The sequence below is a fragment of the Vulpes vulpes genome, chromosome 5 (genome assembly GCF_048418805.1).
Source record: "Vulpes vulpes isolate BD-2025 chromosome 5, VulVul3, whole genome shotgun sequence".
In the NCBI taxonomy this organism is placed as follows: Eukaryota; Metazoa; Chordata; class Mammalia; order Carnivora; family Canidae; genus Vulpes; species Vulpes vulpes.
The window spans coordinates 30469272-30486873 of NC_132784.1; the positions used below are offsets into that span (position 1 = coordinate 30469272).

The following is a 17602-nucleotide window of genomic DNA, read 5'->3' on the forward strand; positions in this document are numbered from 1 at the left end:
CCATGGCGAAAGGACTTTGCAGCACATTTAGCCTTTCTACCAGTTCCCCCTGTCTCCCCGCCCCCCCCCCCCCACCTGCCTTGGGATGGAAAGTAATATTTAATGTGCAGTCAAAAGGACATTAAAAACTGAATTTTGTAAAATTCAACTTAGTTGGCTTTTTGAGAGATTCTTTTTTTTATTGGAAATTTGTTTTAATTATCAGATTTAAGTACCAAAAATATTCTTACTAGTGCTCACAGTTTTCCTGAAGTTTTGATCCACTGGCATTAGGTATAATTTCATTTTTCTTAATATTCAAACTTTTCTAGCAATCCTAGATATAGTCTTTATTTCAGCATTTCTGCTACTTTCCATAATTGCTCAGAAATTGCTCGTGGTGGCTGAAATTGTATCATCAGAAGCCTTCAGCTCTCTCTTCTGTAATTGGCTTTATTTCATTTCTGTCAGTAATATTTATTTAGTACTTCGGTGAACAAGAGAGATGACTCATGTTCTGCCCTTGGGGAGCTTCTTCTCTAAGTGGGGACACAAAAAGCATGTGTGAACAATACAATTAATGATCCATGTATAGTCAGTAAAATATCCTATTACTTCTCTTTGCTCAGTCACAAGCTTTTAAATCCTAAAACTGGGTAGGCCCAGAGAATGATTGCACCTGCTTTCAGCAGCGTAGACAAAGGTAGAGGTTCATCTTAGGGACAAGATAATGGTCCTGTTATTAGGATAAAGGATTAAAGATACCAAAGGCTGTTATTTTAGGTGCCTGAAATGTGGATTCATGAATTTCTTTTTTTTCCTTTCTTGGCAGCTAACATAGTAGCAGATCTCAAGGCAAGGAATCAAGTTTGTGGTTAAAGCAATATTTGTTAGGTTGGTAGAGAAGACATAAAAGACTGAGACAAAGCTTCTGCCCCCATCATTTTGTAGACACTGCTGCAATGAAGCCATTATTGAAGATTCCTGTTGCCAAATGCTGTGACTATTTTCAGTCCCCATTCATTCATTTTAATTGAGCGCTCCTATTTCTTGAAACTCATCACCTTTGGTCTTTTGAATATACTTCATTTTCTTCTGATTTTTTGGGGTGTGTGTGTGTTATTTTCTGATCATTCCTTCTAATCGTCCTTTACTGAGTCCTTTTCGTTAATTTCTGCAAACATTAGAGTTTCTCGAAATTCTGTTCTTGATATTTTTATCCTATGTGTTTGGGGTTAATATCACCTTAGCAAGCATTTTTATGAGGGTGAATATTATATATATATGTATCTTTACCCTTGACCTCCTTCTCAAGCTCCAGGACTTTTCTTTTTTCTCTTTTCGTGCTGCCTATTGCCATCCGCACCCAGATAATCCACAGACCTCTCAAGTTTAATTTTTCTGAATTACTCTCTTAGCTCCACATGATCCTGTTCTGTATTCCTTCTCTCTCCATTGACTCCCAAAACTCACAGTGATGTGTGTTTTATCCCTTTTCATTCAGTCCCTAAATTTCTAACTCTTCTTCATGCACCTGTATATTCCTTGCATATTCCATCTTTAATTATCTCTATTTCTTTCATCTTCCTCTTCTTTGCCAAGGGTCCCTATTTACAAGAGACCCTTTTATTTGACTTCATCTTTCTCAGTAAACTGCCACCCTTTGTCTTTCTTCTTTCTTTCTTTCTTTCTTTCTTACATTACATTACATTACATTACATTACATTACGTTACATTACATTTTTAAAAGGTTAGTCATATTGTTTAACTTTTACTCCTACCCCAATGCATTTCAGTATACTGAAATTGTACCCAGATCACCAATGGCTTTCTCATTGTCATCCATCCATTTTAGCCCGCATCCTACTAAATATTCTCTGTAGTATTAGAAGAATCTTCTTTCTTCATCTTCTCCTCCTCCGCTACCTCTTGTTGCTATTTCCTTCGCTATCTGTCCTCAGAATTTATCCTTATATCTTAAGCTAGCAACATAGGTACTCCTAGAAGGGAGTAATTTATAGTTCTGACCTCTATCTTAATGCACTAATACTCAGTTCTAAAGTTCTGACACTGTTCTCTTGTTAAAAATTGTACTTGTCTTGCCTTGATTGCCATATTTTAAGTTTCTGTAGGTAGCAGTTTTATTTTGAAGTTTTTTTCCTAATTTCTGCACCACCTATATAACACCGGATGGGCTGATATAGTTGATTATTTAGTGCTTAACTGACTATATTTTTAAAGCATTACTTTTTGTATGTAATTTATTCATTTGTGTATTCTAAATGTACTTGCTAAAAATGCTGAATCATGAATCTATGTAAACAAGTAAATCAGACAACTCAGAAGTGTCTTAGAAATAATATCATGGACCTTTTTGTTAAGTACTGGTTTCCATTGTTTTCTGGTAGAGAAAGTGCTAAATGGCAGAATTTTTTTTTCTTAAGGTAAAAAAGTAGTAGGATTCAGATTTTGCAGATTTTTAATCCTGTGTCATAATAATCTGGGGCTACTTTATCTGCAGATAGTTCTTGCTCTCTCAGATTGATGCTGTCAGCATAATAATAATGATGCAAGTGAATACCGATTGCCTTAGAATAGCCAGAGATAATTTTAACAGAATGATTAAAACCCAGATTACCCAATAAAAGTTAACTGTATAGCAACATAAAAACATCAGTTAGCTGAGAAATATAGTTAACACTGGAAAGAAATGTCAGGATGTTTTTAACTGTAAATAGTGTATTGAATTCTTGTTACCTGAGATATAAAGAGGGTACTTATCAACCAGGCAGAAGAACCTTTGTGAAAGGAGCAAGAATCACCAGAGAAGGAAATATGAGGCAGTGTTTTAATTGCCTGACATCTCCTTCAGGAAGATAGGAAGCAGTGTCCTTCTGATAGTATTGTATAAGAAACTCAGTACTGCTCTGCAGCTTGATGGAAAGAAACCTATCCTCCTCTCCACTCTATAAGAGTTCTTGATATAGAGCATGTTCTTGATATAATTAGTGAAGGTGAGAAAACTTTACCAGAAACAGAATGACCAAACAGCTGAAAAAACAATTGTTTCCCCTGGTCCTCAGACCACATGAGAGCTGCCAGTGATAATGTTCTGATGCTTTTAAGCATGAGGTCACATTTTAGTAGATCCAGAAAGCTTGGTTCTAACTCTACCACTGGCATTGTAGACTTTGGACTATTCCAGAGAATTTCAGCAAACAAAGGTGCCCATTTAAAGTTGATGTGGAAATACTGGTTCTTTTGGTTTGGTCTCCCGTTCTAGGCTTTGGCCCCCTACTTTAAAGACCACGTTACTCAGCCTCTTAGGTGCATTTAAGGTGACTTGACTGAGACATTGAGTAAGCCAAAGTGTGGCCACATACAATTTTATGGCACTAAATGTAATCATTACATGGACTGGAATACTTGAATTGACATTGTCAGTGTATTCTTTTCCTGCGGCCAATCTTGGCAGCCTAATTATAGTAAGAAACCAACATCATAGGACTGGAAATCCAAATGATCGTTGCATTTATTCCATGAAGTTATACCCATATGAGAAATCAGATATCAGAAATCTCTTCGGTGAATCATGCTATCTTCAGTAGACTTTATACAACCCTCGGATCAATTCCTATGTTTCAGTGAGAAAATTTTTCCCTTAATTTCCAAGTTTTAGGAAAACATTTGCTAGGGAAGAACTTGTTTTGAAAATAAATCTTCATCTCCAAAATGATAAATGTAAATAAGAGCACTTCATTGAGGTTTTCCAGCCTTAAAACTCTATAATCTTTTTCTAGAGTTCACTGTAAATGGATATGGATAACCCATAATCCATCCTGCTAAAGCTGATCAGTCTATTTGATCTTCACAAGCAGTAAAAAATTAGATGTGACCAAGCAAATGTTTACAAACCTTGGTTTGAGAAATGTCAACATTATGTTGACTTCATTGATAAAGGAGAATTAGATCCCTGAGATATCAGTGTAAGAGATTCTAGAGGAACTATCCTAGAGTCACTGTCCCAGACCATAACAGTGTCAGCAGAATGAGTGTGGAGAACAAGGATTCTCTAGTATTTAACCAGTTTGGGTAGAGGAATTGCCTTTATTAATTAGTACAAGAAATCCAAAATTGTGTAGTGTTGAAACTTCTAGAAATATGCTTACTATTTTGCAAGAAGAGTTCTTTTATAGTTTCAAAAGAAACTTGTTGAGATGCCTGGGTGGCTCAGCCGTTGAGTGTCTGCCTTTGGCTCAGGCCATGATCCTGGGATCTGGGATCTGGGAGTCCCACATCGAGCTCCTTGCAGGGAGCCTGCCTCTCCCTCTGCCTGTGTCTCTGCCTCTCTCTGTATGTCTCTCATGAATAAATAAATAAAATCTTTAAAAATAATAAACTTGTTATATTCGTTGCAATATATTAGAGAATAATCATCTTTCATTTTATAGGGAGATAGAAAAAACCTTTCTGTTTCTTCTAGTTTCTGTTGAAGAACAAAAACACAGAAAGTTGAAAACTAGTAGATCTTTAAATGTGTAGAATCACAGGATATCAGAATTTTGGTGGACCATAGATATTTTCTAGTCCAAGACTTAACTAAAGCATAAATCTATGCAGTCTTCCCAACTGGTTGTTCATTTAGTCTTCTAAACTACTAAGTTGTACTTACTACCTCTCAGAGCAAAATATAAATTTTTGGATACATCTCCTTATTAGTAAATCCTCTGTCAGATTGAATTGTGTTTTCTGCCATCATGATGTCTCATCATAATTGTTAGACTGATCACATTTTTTTCTGTAGGCATAGTAACCTGGATTTCTCTTTTTCAAACGTCACAGTTAATGATAATTTGTGTTTTTCATTTAGCTTGTAACACTTCAGGAAGCAAAACTGCTGCTAAACGAAGATGATTACCTTATTAAAGCTGTGTATGACTACTGGGTAAGAAAACGTAAAAACTGCAGGGGACCGTCCCTCATTCCTCAGATAAAACAAGAGAAAAGGGACGGCTCTACCAACAATGACCCTTATGTTGCCTTTCGGAGGAGAACAGAGAAAATGCAAACTCGAAAGGTAATGTGCAAATTAGATTTAATTGAGTGTACCTTCATAGTATTTAAGACCAATTTTTTTTTTCTGCTAATGACAAATAATTTTGAATACCTTGATATACACGGAAGCTCATAATGTTGTTGAACCTGAGGTTAGAAATCCTGCTCTTCAGTATCTTCTATTGGTTGGCTTCTGGTGGTATAATACCTAATACCCATGCCCTTTATAAGTCTACTGCTTATACCATTTGAGACGTACGATTGAAGTGGTAAAAGGAATTATGTATCTTTATGTACCTCAGAAATTTGAGTTCTTCAGTACCTTGTATATACATTCTATACATATCCTCTTGTTTGTGAAGCTTAAGAGCTTATAGCTTCTTTAAAACCATATTCTAATTCTTGCAAATAAAATGGACTCTACTGCCTCTAGCTACTATGGTGTCGTGGAGAAGTAGGGAAAGGTTAATTTTCAAGCCTGTTCTGCCAATAGTCAAAAGTAACAGTGGAATGTTTTTCTTCTTTTCTGAGTTGTCTGTTGTGTCAGATTTCAAATTGATGAACCTGTCCCCATCTGCCTTTCAGAAGCAGTGTGAGCCGGAATTTTAAGTAAGAAACAGGGTCTCATGTTGTGGAATGATATGGTATAGCGGAAGGTATTATTTCATAGGAGGTATTCACTGTCTTCCAAACACCATGCATAGTAACACATTTTCTAACACAAAAAAAATTGGAACATATAAATGTAAAATTATAAGGAATTCTGATTTGGAGGCAAAGCATTTTCTGCAGATTCCTGTTTCTCCTAACATTAAAAGCTTGTCCTTGTCAGTTGTTAATATAACAGCTGTGAAGCATAACAGCTGCCAGGAATAGTATATTTTAGGAGAAATTATCCTACTGGCAAACAACTATTTTCTGTAAGTCTTTCTTGGATTTCTCAAGAGTAGATGACATTCTCTAACCCAGGCTAAGGTTTCAAATTGGTTTTAGTTCTTAGCTAAGGAAATCTAAGATACTTTGTGAAGATTTAACATCTTGCTTAAAAAAGACTAAAATACGTTTATAAATATAGGCAGTTGGACATGAAGAAGTTTATCTGAACCATTGAAAAATCTGAACTACCAACTGCTTTTTAAAAGAAATATAATTGATTCAGTTATATTGCAAAACATAGACTTTTAGCAGTGTCTTGTGAAGGAAGAATACTATTTGGCTTCTTTTAGTGAGTGGGTCTGACATAATTAAAATTAGCAGTATTTATTGACACGTAAGCTGTATTCTAAATATTTACATTGATTTTATTCTTCAGTAGGTTAAATCACTGTTTTCTACGCAGTGTATATTGAGAATTGCTAGAATGGGTTCATATATTTAGGTGCTTCACCACTGTGCAATAACTAGCACCACTTTTTCCTGACTCTCTGATTCCTACCCTTTCTCTTATCTGTTATTTTCACCTTCCTCTGCAGAGTGCTACATTTTCTTTTCTAGTAGTTTTTTTATTCCTCTCTGTTTTCAGTTGTGGAACCTACTACTTCCCTTTCATGCATACCAGTGCTGTTTAGAAATGTTTATGTGTTTCAAAATGAAAAAGTTGGGAAAGCATTCAATAGTGAATACCCCTACATGTTCCAGAGGTGAGCAAGCTTTGGGATATGCAAAAATGAATACAGCTAACAAAGGCTCTCTATTTCCTTTTCTGTTTCCACAAAATAGAAAACCTGTGTATAGCTAGATACAAAGGTGCAAAAATAGTGGACTTCTGAAACTAATATTTCATTTGTGAATGCTTAAGTACTTAAGGACATTCTTAAATGAGACAGTCTTAGGGCACCAGCATGTCTGAAACCACTGATTGGGAAGAAGTCTTGAATCAGCATGTGTGTTTAATATGTTTAACCCCATAGACACAACTGTTAACATCTGTGCTTTCTCTCTCCCTTCTGTGTGGCCCAGAAAAAAATGAGATCGACAGGAGAGGGAACACAGGGTAGTGGGTCTCAATCTGGCTCCTTAGAACAATCTCCTATGAAGATTGTTCTTCAAAACAATCAAGGATACTTGGTTTTAAAAAGATCTATAGTTAATTCTAAAGTGCAGCAGATTGAGAACCACTTCCCTAGAGATTTGGCAGTAGATCAGAACTATAATATGGGAATAGAGAGAAAACTGTAACTGGGAAAAAGAAGAGTTGATCCAGGGTAGAGACCACTGTGAGGAAGAGTAAAGGAAGTGAGTGGATTTGAAAACAAGGATAGGGCCATCTTAAAAGCATAGAAAAGATGTCAGTATGAACTCACTGTTCTTATATTGATAGAGTTAGAAATAGATACAGATTAATTAAAAAGTTATTTGACTGGGACTCCTGGGTGGCTCCGTGGTTGAGCGTCTGCCTTTGGCTCAGGGCATCGGGCTCCCTGCATGGAGCCTGCTTCTCCCTCTACCTGTATCTCTGCCTCTCTCTCTCTCTCTCTCCGTGTCTCTCATGAATAAATAAATAAAATCTTTTTTAAAAAAGGTTATTTGACTGAAGAAACCTGACAGACACCATAACTTTGAGTAATCAAAGTTATCATCAAGAGTAATCAGACAAATAGGTATCGTTCAATTCTTTTTTTTTTTTTTTAATTTTTATTTATTTATGATAGAGAGAGAGAGAGAGAGAGAGGCAGAGACATAGGCAGAGGGAGAAGCAGGCTCCATGCACCGGGAGCCCAACATGGGATTCAATCCCGGGTCTCCAGGATCGCTCCCTGGGCCAAAGGCAGGCGCTAAACCGCTGTGCCACCCAGGGATCCCTCGTTTAATTCTTAATATAAGAGAGGGATACAGTATCACTTCTGTGATAATCCTGTTAAGAATACATAACCTGAATTGTGGAAAAACATTGAAGAAACCAAGTAGAGGAGCACCTACAAAAATAAGTGGCCTCTGTTCTTCAAAAATGTTGAGATCATGGGGTGCCTGGGTGGCACAGTCAGTTAAGCAGCTGACTCTTAGTTTCAGCTCAGGTGGTGCATGACAATTAAGTGCAGTTGTGATCCTGAGTCAGATCCTAGACCAGGAAAAAGTTGCTGTTTTAGGTGAATTTAATAAAAATTATTGTCCCGTTAATGTCCTTTATAGCAATAATTACATAACATAAAAATATGTTTAACAATTGTATTCGTTGCTATAAAGGATATTAGGGCAATCAGTGAAATATGAATAAAGTCAGTATTTCCTGATTTTGATCAGGAAGAAGAGTATAAGAAGAGTATCATTGTTTCTAGAAAGTCCATATTAAAGTGTTTAGGGATGATAGGGCAGTATATAATTCAACTAATCTCAAAAAAATTTAAAAATATGACTGTTTTACATATCTGTGTATTTGTATGTATTCATGTATATCTGTCTTAGTCCATTTTGGCTGTACCAGAGATTGAGTGGTTTAAACAGTATTTATCTGTCACAGGCCTAGAGGCTAGGAGGTCTGAGATACAGGTACCAGCAGACTCAGTGTCTGGTGAGGGCCTACTTCCTGGTCCATAAGTCATCTTGCTGTGTCCTCACATAGGAGAAGCGGCAAGAAAGCTCTCTGGGATCTCTTTCATAAGAGTACAAATCCATTTGTGAGGACTCCACCCCTGATGACCTAACTGCCTTTATCACATTGAGGACTTGGAGTTTCAGCATGAATTTTCGGGGGACACAAATAGTGTCCGTCCTAGTACAGACTAAATAATAGGTATACGTACATTGAGACAGATAAAGCAAATGTAAAATAATAACATTTGGGCAATCTGGATGAGGATATATAGGAATTTGTTAAAACGTGTAAATCTGAAATTATTTCAAAATAAAAAGTAAAAAAAAAAAAAAGGACAGGACTAGTATAAAGGAAAAATTAGGAAGGATAGTTATTTATTTGGGCCTAAAGAGAGCAGGAAATGACTAGAAAAGACAGGGCAGAAACATGTAATCCATAAGGAACACTTAGCGAAGAGAGGATTCATCTTAATAGGTTCTGGTGCACTCTTGAATACTGTTCAGCTGGTATGTAACTTTGTGTCATTATTCATCTTTGAATTTGTATGACCTTATTAGACTTTTAGGTGTAGTTTCTTATATTTGAAAATTAATTATCACCTATAAAATATAACCTAAACTAAGTTCTTTTAAGGTACTACATGCCTGTATTTTAAAATGCTGTGTAAGTCATTCTTCTACCTTATCAAAAGGAAATTAATCTTTAGACTTTAAGCCTTTTGAGGGTAGAGAACATGTGCAGTACTCTGTACAGGGGACACTCTAATAGTTGCTGTTAGTAATGTTATTTTTTTTTTCAGTTGGAAGGTATTATTGCTGCCTGATGGCCAAAAAAAAAATTTTTTTTTTGTTAAAAACCGTATTTTATTTTACATTTTGCCTTTTGTCACATAGTATGGTGGGGGGGGGGATTAATTTCCATTTGATAAGGTAAAAGAATAACAGCATTTTAAGAGAACAGAGAGTAAAACATTGAATCTTTCTCAGGTTTTATTTTCTCCTTTATAATCTTCCAATATGAAACCTGGCTTCAGGTTCCTTTTAATGTCCTATTGCATTCATTTTTAAACCACTTTTAGCATACTTTATTTTGATAATAAAAGAGAGGGACAATACAAAAGGTTTGGTTAATTTTTTTTTTTTTTTAAGATTTTATTTATTTATTCATGACAGACACAGAGAGAGAGAGAGGCAGAGAGAGACACAGGCAGAGGGAGAAGCAGGCTCCATGCAGCAAGCCCGACATGGGACTCGATCCCGGGTCTCCAGGGTCACACCCCGGGCTGAAGGCGGTGTTAAACCACTGGGCCACTGGGGATGCCCTTGGTTAATATTTATAAGTGTAAAAAAAATTATAAGTAATTTTTCACATCAAATCAATTAGGATATGTTCATAAATCCTTATTTCTTTATCTGTTCAAATGGTCATAGAATGTATCTTCTAGAGCATGTTCCATATCTGCTTTGTTCTCAGTAAGCACACCAAATATTTGTGATCCTTGCTTGATGAAGTGACAATCTCTTTTATTCCTGCAGAGTTTGTGTTCTTAGCAGTCATCTCTGTAATATATTGGATTTTTTTTTCTTTCAAGATTTTATTTAAATTCTGGTTAGTTAACATATACTGTAGTATTAGTTTCAGGAGTAGAATTTAGGGATTCATCATTTACATGTATAACACCCTGTGCTCTTCACAAGTGCCCTCCTTAATGCCCCTTATCCATTTACCCCATTCCCCCACCTACCTCCCCTCCAGCAACCCTGTTTGTTCCCTATTGTTAAGAGTCTCCTATGGTTTGGCACTCTGTTGGTATTTTTATTTTTCCTTCCCTTCCTCTCTGTTCATCTGTTTTGTTTCTTCAATTCCACATGAGTGAAATCCTATGGTATTTTTCTCTCTCTGACTTATTTTGCTTAACATAATACATTCTAGTTCCATCCTTGCCATTGCAAATGGCAAGATTTCATTCTTTTTTATGACTAATATTCCATAGTGTACACATACACAGTCTTCTTTTTTTAAAAAAGATTTTATTTATTTATTCATGAGAATACACAGAGATGAGAGAAAGAGGCAGAGACACAGGCAGAGGGAGAAGCAGGCTCCATACAGGGAGCCCGACGTGGAACTCGATCCTGGTTCTCTAGGATCAGGCCCCGGGCTACAGATGGCGCTCAAACCGCTGAGCCACCAGGGCTGCCCCCACACACAATCTTCTTTATCCATTCATCAGTCTATGGACATTTGGGCTCTTTCCATATTTTGGCTGTTGTGAATACTGCTGCTATAAACATTGGGATGCATGTGCCCCTTTGAATCACTGTTTTTGTATCATTGGAGTAAATACCCTGTAGTGCAATTGCATTATTAACTCAAGGATGGAAAGATTGCTTAAGTGCAGTCAGTCTGGATTCATAGAATGAGAGGTGGTAATGGTCTGTTTTTAAACAAATAGTTTCATGCCTAATAAAAATATTCTGTGGTTATTTGATTAAACAAAATATATTCACAGTAACTTTCGTATGCAAATAGATGCTGCTAATTACAACTGAGCCTTCTCTAGTTATTAAGCAGGACTTTCACTCCGAGTTGTTCAAATTAAATCTTAGGCTTCAGAATGGGAATATCTTAACAGTACTCTGAAATGCAGAGTTTTCACTTGTTTTCTACCCTGCAGTGAGGTGTTATTACTTTGAAACATAATAATCCCATTCCTTGAGATGCTTTATATCCCACTTTCAGTTTTATATCTGAGTTTGTGAAGTGAAATTTTGCTTGTCATTGTAAGTGTTTACATTGTGTTATTGACCCTTTCATCCCACAATTACAGAGCTGGATGGATGGATAGAGACCCAATTTGGCTATTTTTAGGTAACCTTGATTTGACAGGACTGTTTCTCTTGTCACTGGAAAATACCCTGCATCAATTTGAATGGATTACTTTTTCTGATACATTCAGTTTTGTTTCAGGCAGACTTTTAAATATTTCTTTACATTGGAATGATCCCTTCTATTATTCCATCTTTTCAACAGTAGGCAACATTTTTTTTCAATATTTAAGAACTATTTGCTTAAATTTCTATTTTCAGAGTTAAGTAGATAGGTTGTCTTATGTAGTTGCTGTTTAACATAATTTTTAAAACATTTTTACATTTAGCATTTTATGGAACATGTTTGGGTCTCCCTAAGATTTGGTGAATGAAAATGGAAATGTGGATAACTGGATTAATTGTTTATTCTTTTAAAATTACTTTCAATAGAATCGTAAGAATGATGAAGCCTCTTATGAAAAGATGCTGAAATTGAGACGAGAGTTTAGTAGAGCCATAACAATTTTGGAAATGATTAAGAGAAGAGAGAAAACAAAACGAGAATTATTGCACTTAACCTTAGAAGTTGTGGAAAAAAGGTAACATTGCTACTATTATATACGAATTGCAGCAATAGCCAGATGATGGACAAAATATTATTTGTTGCCTAGCTTTAAAACAATTGAAATAGATTCTCAAACAAAACCTACATTTTTTTTTTAAGAATTCTTGTGTTGCTATTTTTTTTAAAAACTAGATTATCAGTTTGAATTACAAGTTTGAGGAATGTTTTGGTGTATAATATGTATAGATCCTCTAATATACGTCATTGTTTTAAAGAATCATTGAATCTTATTTAGAAAAGAACCTAGGGATCATTCTGTCCATTTTTATTATTAAACTTTCTATTAAAATTTGAGGGGAATGAATATTATAAATGACTTTATTCCTGACTAGGTAGAAAGCATGTTTTGTTTCAGCACATTTAAAAAATGTGTTCTCTATGGGGTGCCTGGGTGGCTCAGGCAGGTAAGCATCCAACTCTTGATTTCAGCTCCAGGCCATAATCTCAGGGTCCTGGGATAGAGCCCCCCTCAGTGGAGGACTCCATGCTTAGCAAGAATCTGCTGAAGATTTTCTCTGTCCCCGTCCCTCTGAGTGTCCTCCCTTTCCCCTGCCTGCATACACTCTCTTTAGAATGGATAAATCTTAAAAAAAAAAAAAAAAAAAAAAAAAAGTGTCCTCTAATGCAATAGTCATTGTCCTGCATAGCTGCATAATTAAACTATACTAAACCGAACAGAATTTTATGTGATTCCTGAGGTAAGCATTCTAAACGTCATTTCCCAGTGTTTGAAAACATTGAATAAATGAGAAATTTGTCTTCTGTGTCCCTTAGAGATTTTTTGTGTTTTTTGGTTGTTTTTACCAAATCGCAAATATGAACTTCTTTATTCCCATAAATTTTCTCTTTTAAGAATAATCTGATAAATTGTTGGCTCTATTTGATTAGTTGTGTTCTATTTCACTGAGATATCATTGGTTTTATTTTTGAACTATAAAACGTTTTCTTACGTTTTGTTACCTTTCCAAGATATCACTTGGGAGACTATGGTGGTGAAATCCTTAATGAAGTGAAAATCAATAGATCAGACAAAGAGTTATATGCCACTCCAGCAACTCTTCACAATGGAAATCATCACAAAGTCCAAGAATGTAAAACTAAGGTGAATATCCTCTGGGGAGAAGCACATATGGTAATAATGATCAGACAATTACTGGTTTCATCAGTTATCTTTAGTATAATTTGGTTAAAGAAAAACATAATTAACATGCGTTGTTTTTACTATTTGCCAAGCACTTTGCTAGGAATTTTTACATACATATTAACTCATTAATCCTTACATCAGCCCTTAGACATAGATTTTACCTCTGTGTGACTTCTAGATGAGATAGCTGATAAGTGGCTGATTCAAGGTTTAGGTCCAGATCTAACTAACACCAAAAACCATGTGCTTTTCACTATGCCATCTCCTTTCCTACAGAATATCGATAAATTAAAGTTTATGTGTCATTAGCCTAAGCAAATCTTGCATTGTAGTGGCAGGCATCAAAATCTACTATTAAAGCTTTATTCACTGAGATATTTAAAGTTATTCTTATTTTCATCATCACTTCCAGAACCAGCATTTATCGACTGCTGTCCAGTTGGAGTGATTGGAAGAAGTCCTGTAACTTCTAGATCCTGTTATCTTCCTAATAGAAAGAGCCAGACTACATGATTATTTTGGTCTTTTAGATTTAAAGGAATTGTATTTCTTTCAGTATTCACTTGGTACATTAATTAAAATATTCAGTTGAGAAATACAAAAGTTAATAAAACCTATAAGGAGCTTAAATTTAAATAATAGGTATTGATTATTTAGACAATAGAGCTTTACTTTGTAGCAAGATTTAAAAAGCAACATAGGGTGTTTGTGGAAAATTCATCTTTTAAAAATGTACACAATTCTTACTTTCTGTGGGTTTATTCTTAAAGGTCAAAGAAGAATATGGAGCGGCAAGACTCCTCCTTTTATTCAACTGATGTCAATTCAAACACCAAAGTTCTTTCTTATTCATCACAGGCATCTAGCCCATCTACCTGATTCTTTTAAAATCATACTTGCCTCTATAGCCAAAAATTTACCAGTGCAATACATGTAATTTTCTAAGTTCTTTTTTAAAATCCATTTTATATAAACCAGTGCTTTTTCCAGGTATATGATTGGTAGGCCTAGAAATGAAATCTCAACCAGAAAAAACTGACAGACTCAGCCTTTATTATATGTTTGTTGATTCTTATTTCAGACCATCTATAAATGTAAATGCTCACCCTGTTTACTAGTTTTAGAGATACAGTTGCATCCATTGTTGCTCTACCTCATTAAACACAATTAATCTTATTTACTTAGTCATACATCCCACCTTAAAATATAGGTAGTTTCTAAGAATGAGGTAGGGATTTTCTTTTTGACGTCCTAGCTATATCCATTGTGTGAAACCCAGCTATATCACTAAGTAAGCAGCATTTTCATTGTGTGTGCCATTCTTGACCCTGCGGTAGTTTTAACAGAAATGTGGACTACATGGGAAAATGTAGAACTTCCTAATTATTTTTTCACTTTCATATTGCTTGTACTTTGGTGCTTAGAACAATCATTTTCTTTTTTTTTTTTTTTTAGAACAATCATTTTCAAACATTTTAAGCAGTAGATCCCTACTTATTAAAAGAAATACCGTTATGTTAAAACAGATAGAACTTCTTGGCTGAGGAGTTGAGAGCAAGGTGGGGCTGGAAACCCTCCCCATTAGTCTCCTGCCAGATGGTCTCTCAAGTGCTGTCACAACTCTGGGGTACTTGAGAACAGTTTGATTATTGTTCGGTTGAAGCAGTAATTGTGCATTCTAAAAAAGTAAGCTTTTTTTTCTAGTTAATAAACTTATTTTTCTCCAAAAATGTACCAGCTGTAGACATTTTTTAAAATTGGAAATAAGTGTAGAAATAAATCAATGAATTTACTATCTAAATCAAATTACTTTAAAAAATAGTCATTAATTATTAATACAGTGAATTTAAATAAAAATTGAAGTACTGTTAAATGCTGGATTGCATAATAATAGAGCAATTTTTAAAAATCTCTAATATCTTAGTTTAAGTAAAAATAATAATAAAAAGCAAATTAAGTACCATTATGATTTTTAATCATAACTTGCAAAAAGTAAAACCTTTTTCAATTTATGATCACATAGTTTTTGCATATTAAAAACAGTAAATAAAATCACCTCCTGGGTAAAAATGTATGTTTTTCAAAGAGCAGTATAGTTTTTCATGATTTCTAAAATGATTTTCATTTCTTCCTTTTGGGGGAAAAATCGTCATGTAAACAGCACCCTCATCATTTGTCTTTGAAAGAAGAGGCTTCTGATGTGGTTCGTCAAAAGAAGAAGTACCCAAAGAAGCCTAAAGCAGAGGCTTTGATAACATCTCAGCAACCCACTCCTGAGACATTGCCTGTGATCAATAAGAGTGACATTAAGCAATATGACTTTCACAGCTCAGATGAAGATGAATTTCCACAGGTGCTTGTTTTAAAACTATTTTAAAGACATTTCCTTTCAGTCTTTTATATTGCTATATTTTAAAACATAATTGACCTCTTAATTTTGAGTCTTAACTTTCTTCACCTAATGTTATATAGCATATATATATACACATTTTCCACATTATTTATGTGGCCACTGAAATGGTATTTATTTTACATTATTTTCTATCAGTTGGGTAAAATTTATTCTCTGTGGAGCATTTAGGTGGTTTTCAGTTTTCCCTTATATAAAAATGAATGTTAGTATTCTTTCCCTCTGTATTTAAGGTAGATTATTAGAAACGGATTATGATCTTTTAAAATAGTTAATACATAATTATATAAATATTCACCAATAATAATTCCCTTTTTCTTTTTGCCATATTCCACTAGTATTTTATTCTACTTTTTTTTTTTTTAAGATTTTATTTATTTATTCATAGAGACATAGAGAGAGAGGCAGAGACACAGGCAGAGGGAGAAGCAGGCTCCATGCAGGGAGCCTGACATGGGACTCGATCCCAGGTCTCCAGGATCACACCCTGGACTGAAGGCGGCACTAAACCGCTGTGCCACCAGGACTGCCCTATTCTACAACTTTTAATGTAAATTTTGCTACTTTGTTTGGCAATAACCATTTAATTTTGAAGATTTATAAGAAGTGATTCAAATTATAAATTGTGAAGATAATTCTTTGGTTTATATTACAACAGTTAATAGCAAAATGTTTGCAGTTTTAAAATTTTAATTTTACTTTGACAAGTGCTATTTTTAAAACAGGACCTTTGTATATTAAAGGATCAATTTTAAAAGATACGTATTTATATTTAGCACCTCATCTAGCAATACCCTTTTCTTTTTTCTTTTTCATATGGTATAGGCAACCTAAAGAGATGCTGCAACAAATACATGTTATTTTAACATTTTTGCTTCATTGCTTTAAAAGAAAAAACTTTTTAAACCAGTATTACAGATATGCCTGGAAGCGAGATTATCTATAAAACAGTTTATGGTTATAACTATTTAAAATCTAGAGTTTATATGAAATTGTGAAATGTGTCCCCTTTTGCTATATTACATATTTTTTTACTCTTCTATCACTAATTTAGTTTTTCTATCCCAGATAATATTTTAGCATTCATCTGGATTGTAACAAATGCACAAAGATATGTCTAATTTAGTACACTCTTAAAAAGCACTAAATGAAATAATTCATTACTTTTGTCAAAGGAAAATCCAGTTAGACTCAGTGCTTTGAAGAGCCATGGGATGTGGCCATTTTGAAGAAATGAGGAAAATAATATCCTAACAAATAGTAGTTTTCCATATACAAGAAGTAGGGATGGGCTCTGGGCAGAGGAAACAGCATATGAATGAGAACTGCTAGCAGTTCAGCATTGCTCTAGCATAAAATTCAAAAGGGAAGAGAGGCTGAACAGGATGATACTTGGAGTGGTAGTAACCAGGTGGCAAATGGCTTTTATCTACATTATATATACTGAAGCATTATTAAAGAATTTTAAGTAAGGGTATGACATGGATTATTATATATCAATAATAGCCTTATATTGGTGGTACTCAGGAGAGCCTATAAAGCTTTGCTTTTACACCTTAGCCATTTAAGGTGACATATGGGATATTACAACCTGCAGAAACTTCCTTTCTTGCTAAAATCAGTCCATTACCCTGTTGGTAAGGCACACTCACATACTAGTCCTATATATTCCTCATGCATTAAGGGACCTTTGTTTCTGTTCTGAATTCTTATAGTCCCCAGCCCTCAAACCCACATGAAAATTTTGAAATTTCGAATTGTATTTTAAAACTTGTTTCCTGAGTCCTTTAACTAGGTCTTTAAAAACCTTTATAAATTTTTATAATGATATTCCCTTCTTGCTGAAGAATTCATATTTACCTATGTAGTTGGACATCATTCATTAGGCAGCTATTTAGGATGTAGCTGTTACAAAATCAGGATTTTATTGCTAAAAAGATCATTAAAATAATCATATGTTTCTTCTTTGTCTAGTAAACAAGGAACATAGGAATGAATAGGGAGCCTTAAGAGAACATTTTAACCAGACCTATCCCAACTGATTTGC

The 17602-nt window shown here is 34.7% G+C and overlaps 1 protein-coding gene across 7 annotated transcripts in view; it reads left to right on the plus strand.

Moving 5' to 3' along the window:
• The window catches only part of EPC2 (enhancer of polycomb homolog 2), a 116352-nt gene that overhangs the window by 79589 nt on the left and 19161 nt on the right, over positions 1–17602 (plus strand). For 4 of the 7 annotated variants that reach the window (XM_026008007.2, XM_072757726.1, XM_072757729.1 and 1 more), the window contains 4 exons: positions 4850–5056; positions 11827–11975; positions 12971–13103; positions 15307–15498. In XM_026008007.2, coding sequence (XP_025863792.1) covers positions 4850–5056; positions 11827–11975; positions 12971–13103; positions 15307–15498 — 681 coding nt within the window. The remainder of the gene's footprint in view (positions 1–4849; positions 5057–11826; positions 11976–12970; positions 13104–15306; positions 15499–17602) is intronic. The other 3 variants (XM_026008010.2, XM_072757727.1, XM_072757728.1) reach the window with 1 other exon arrangement.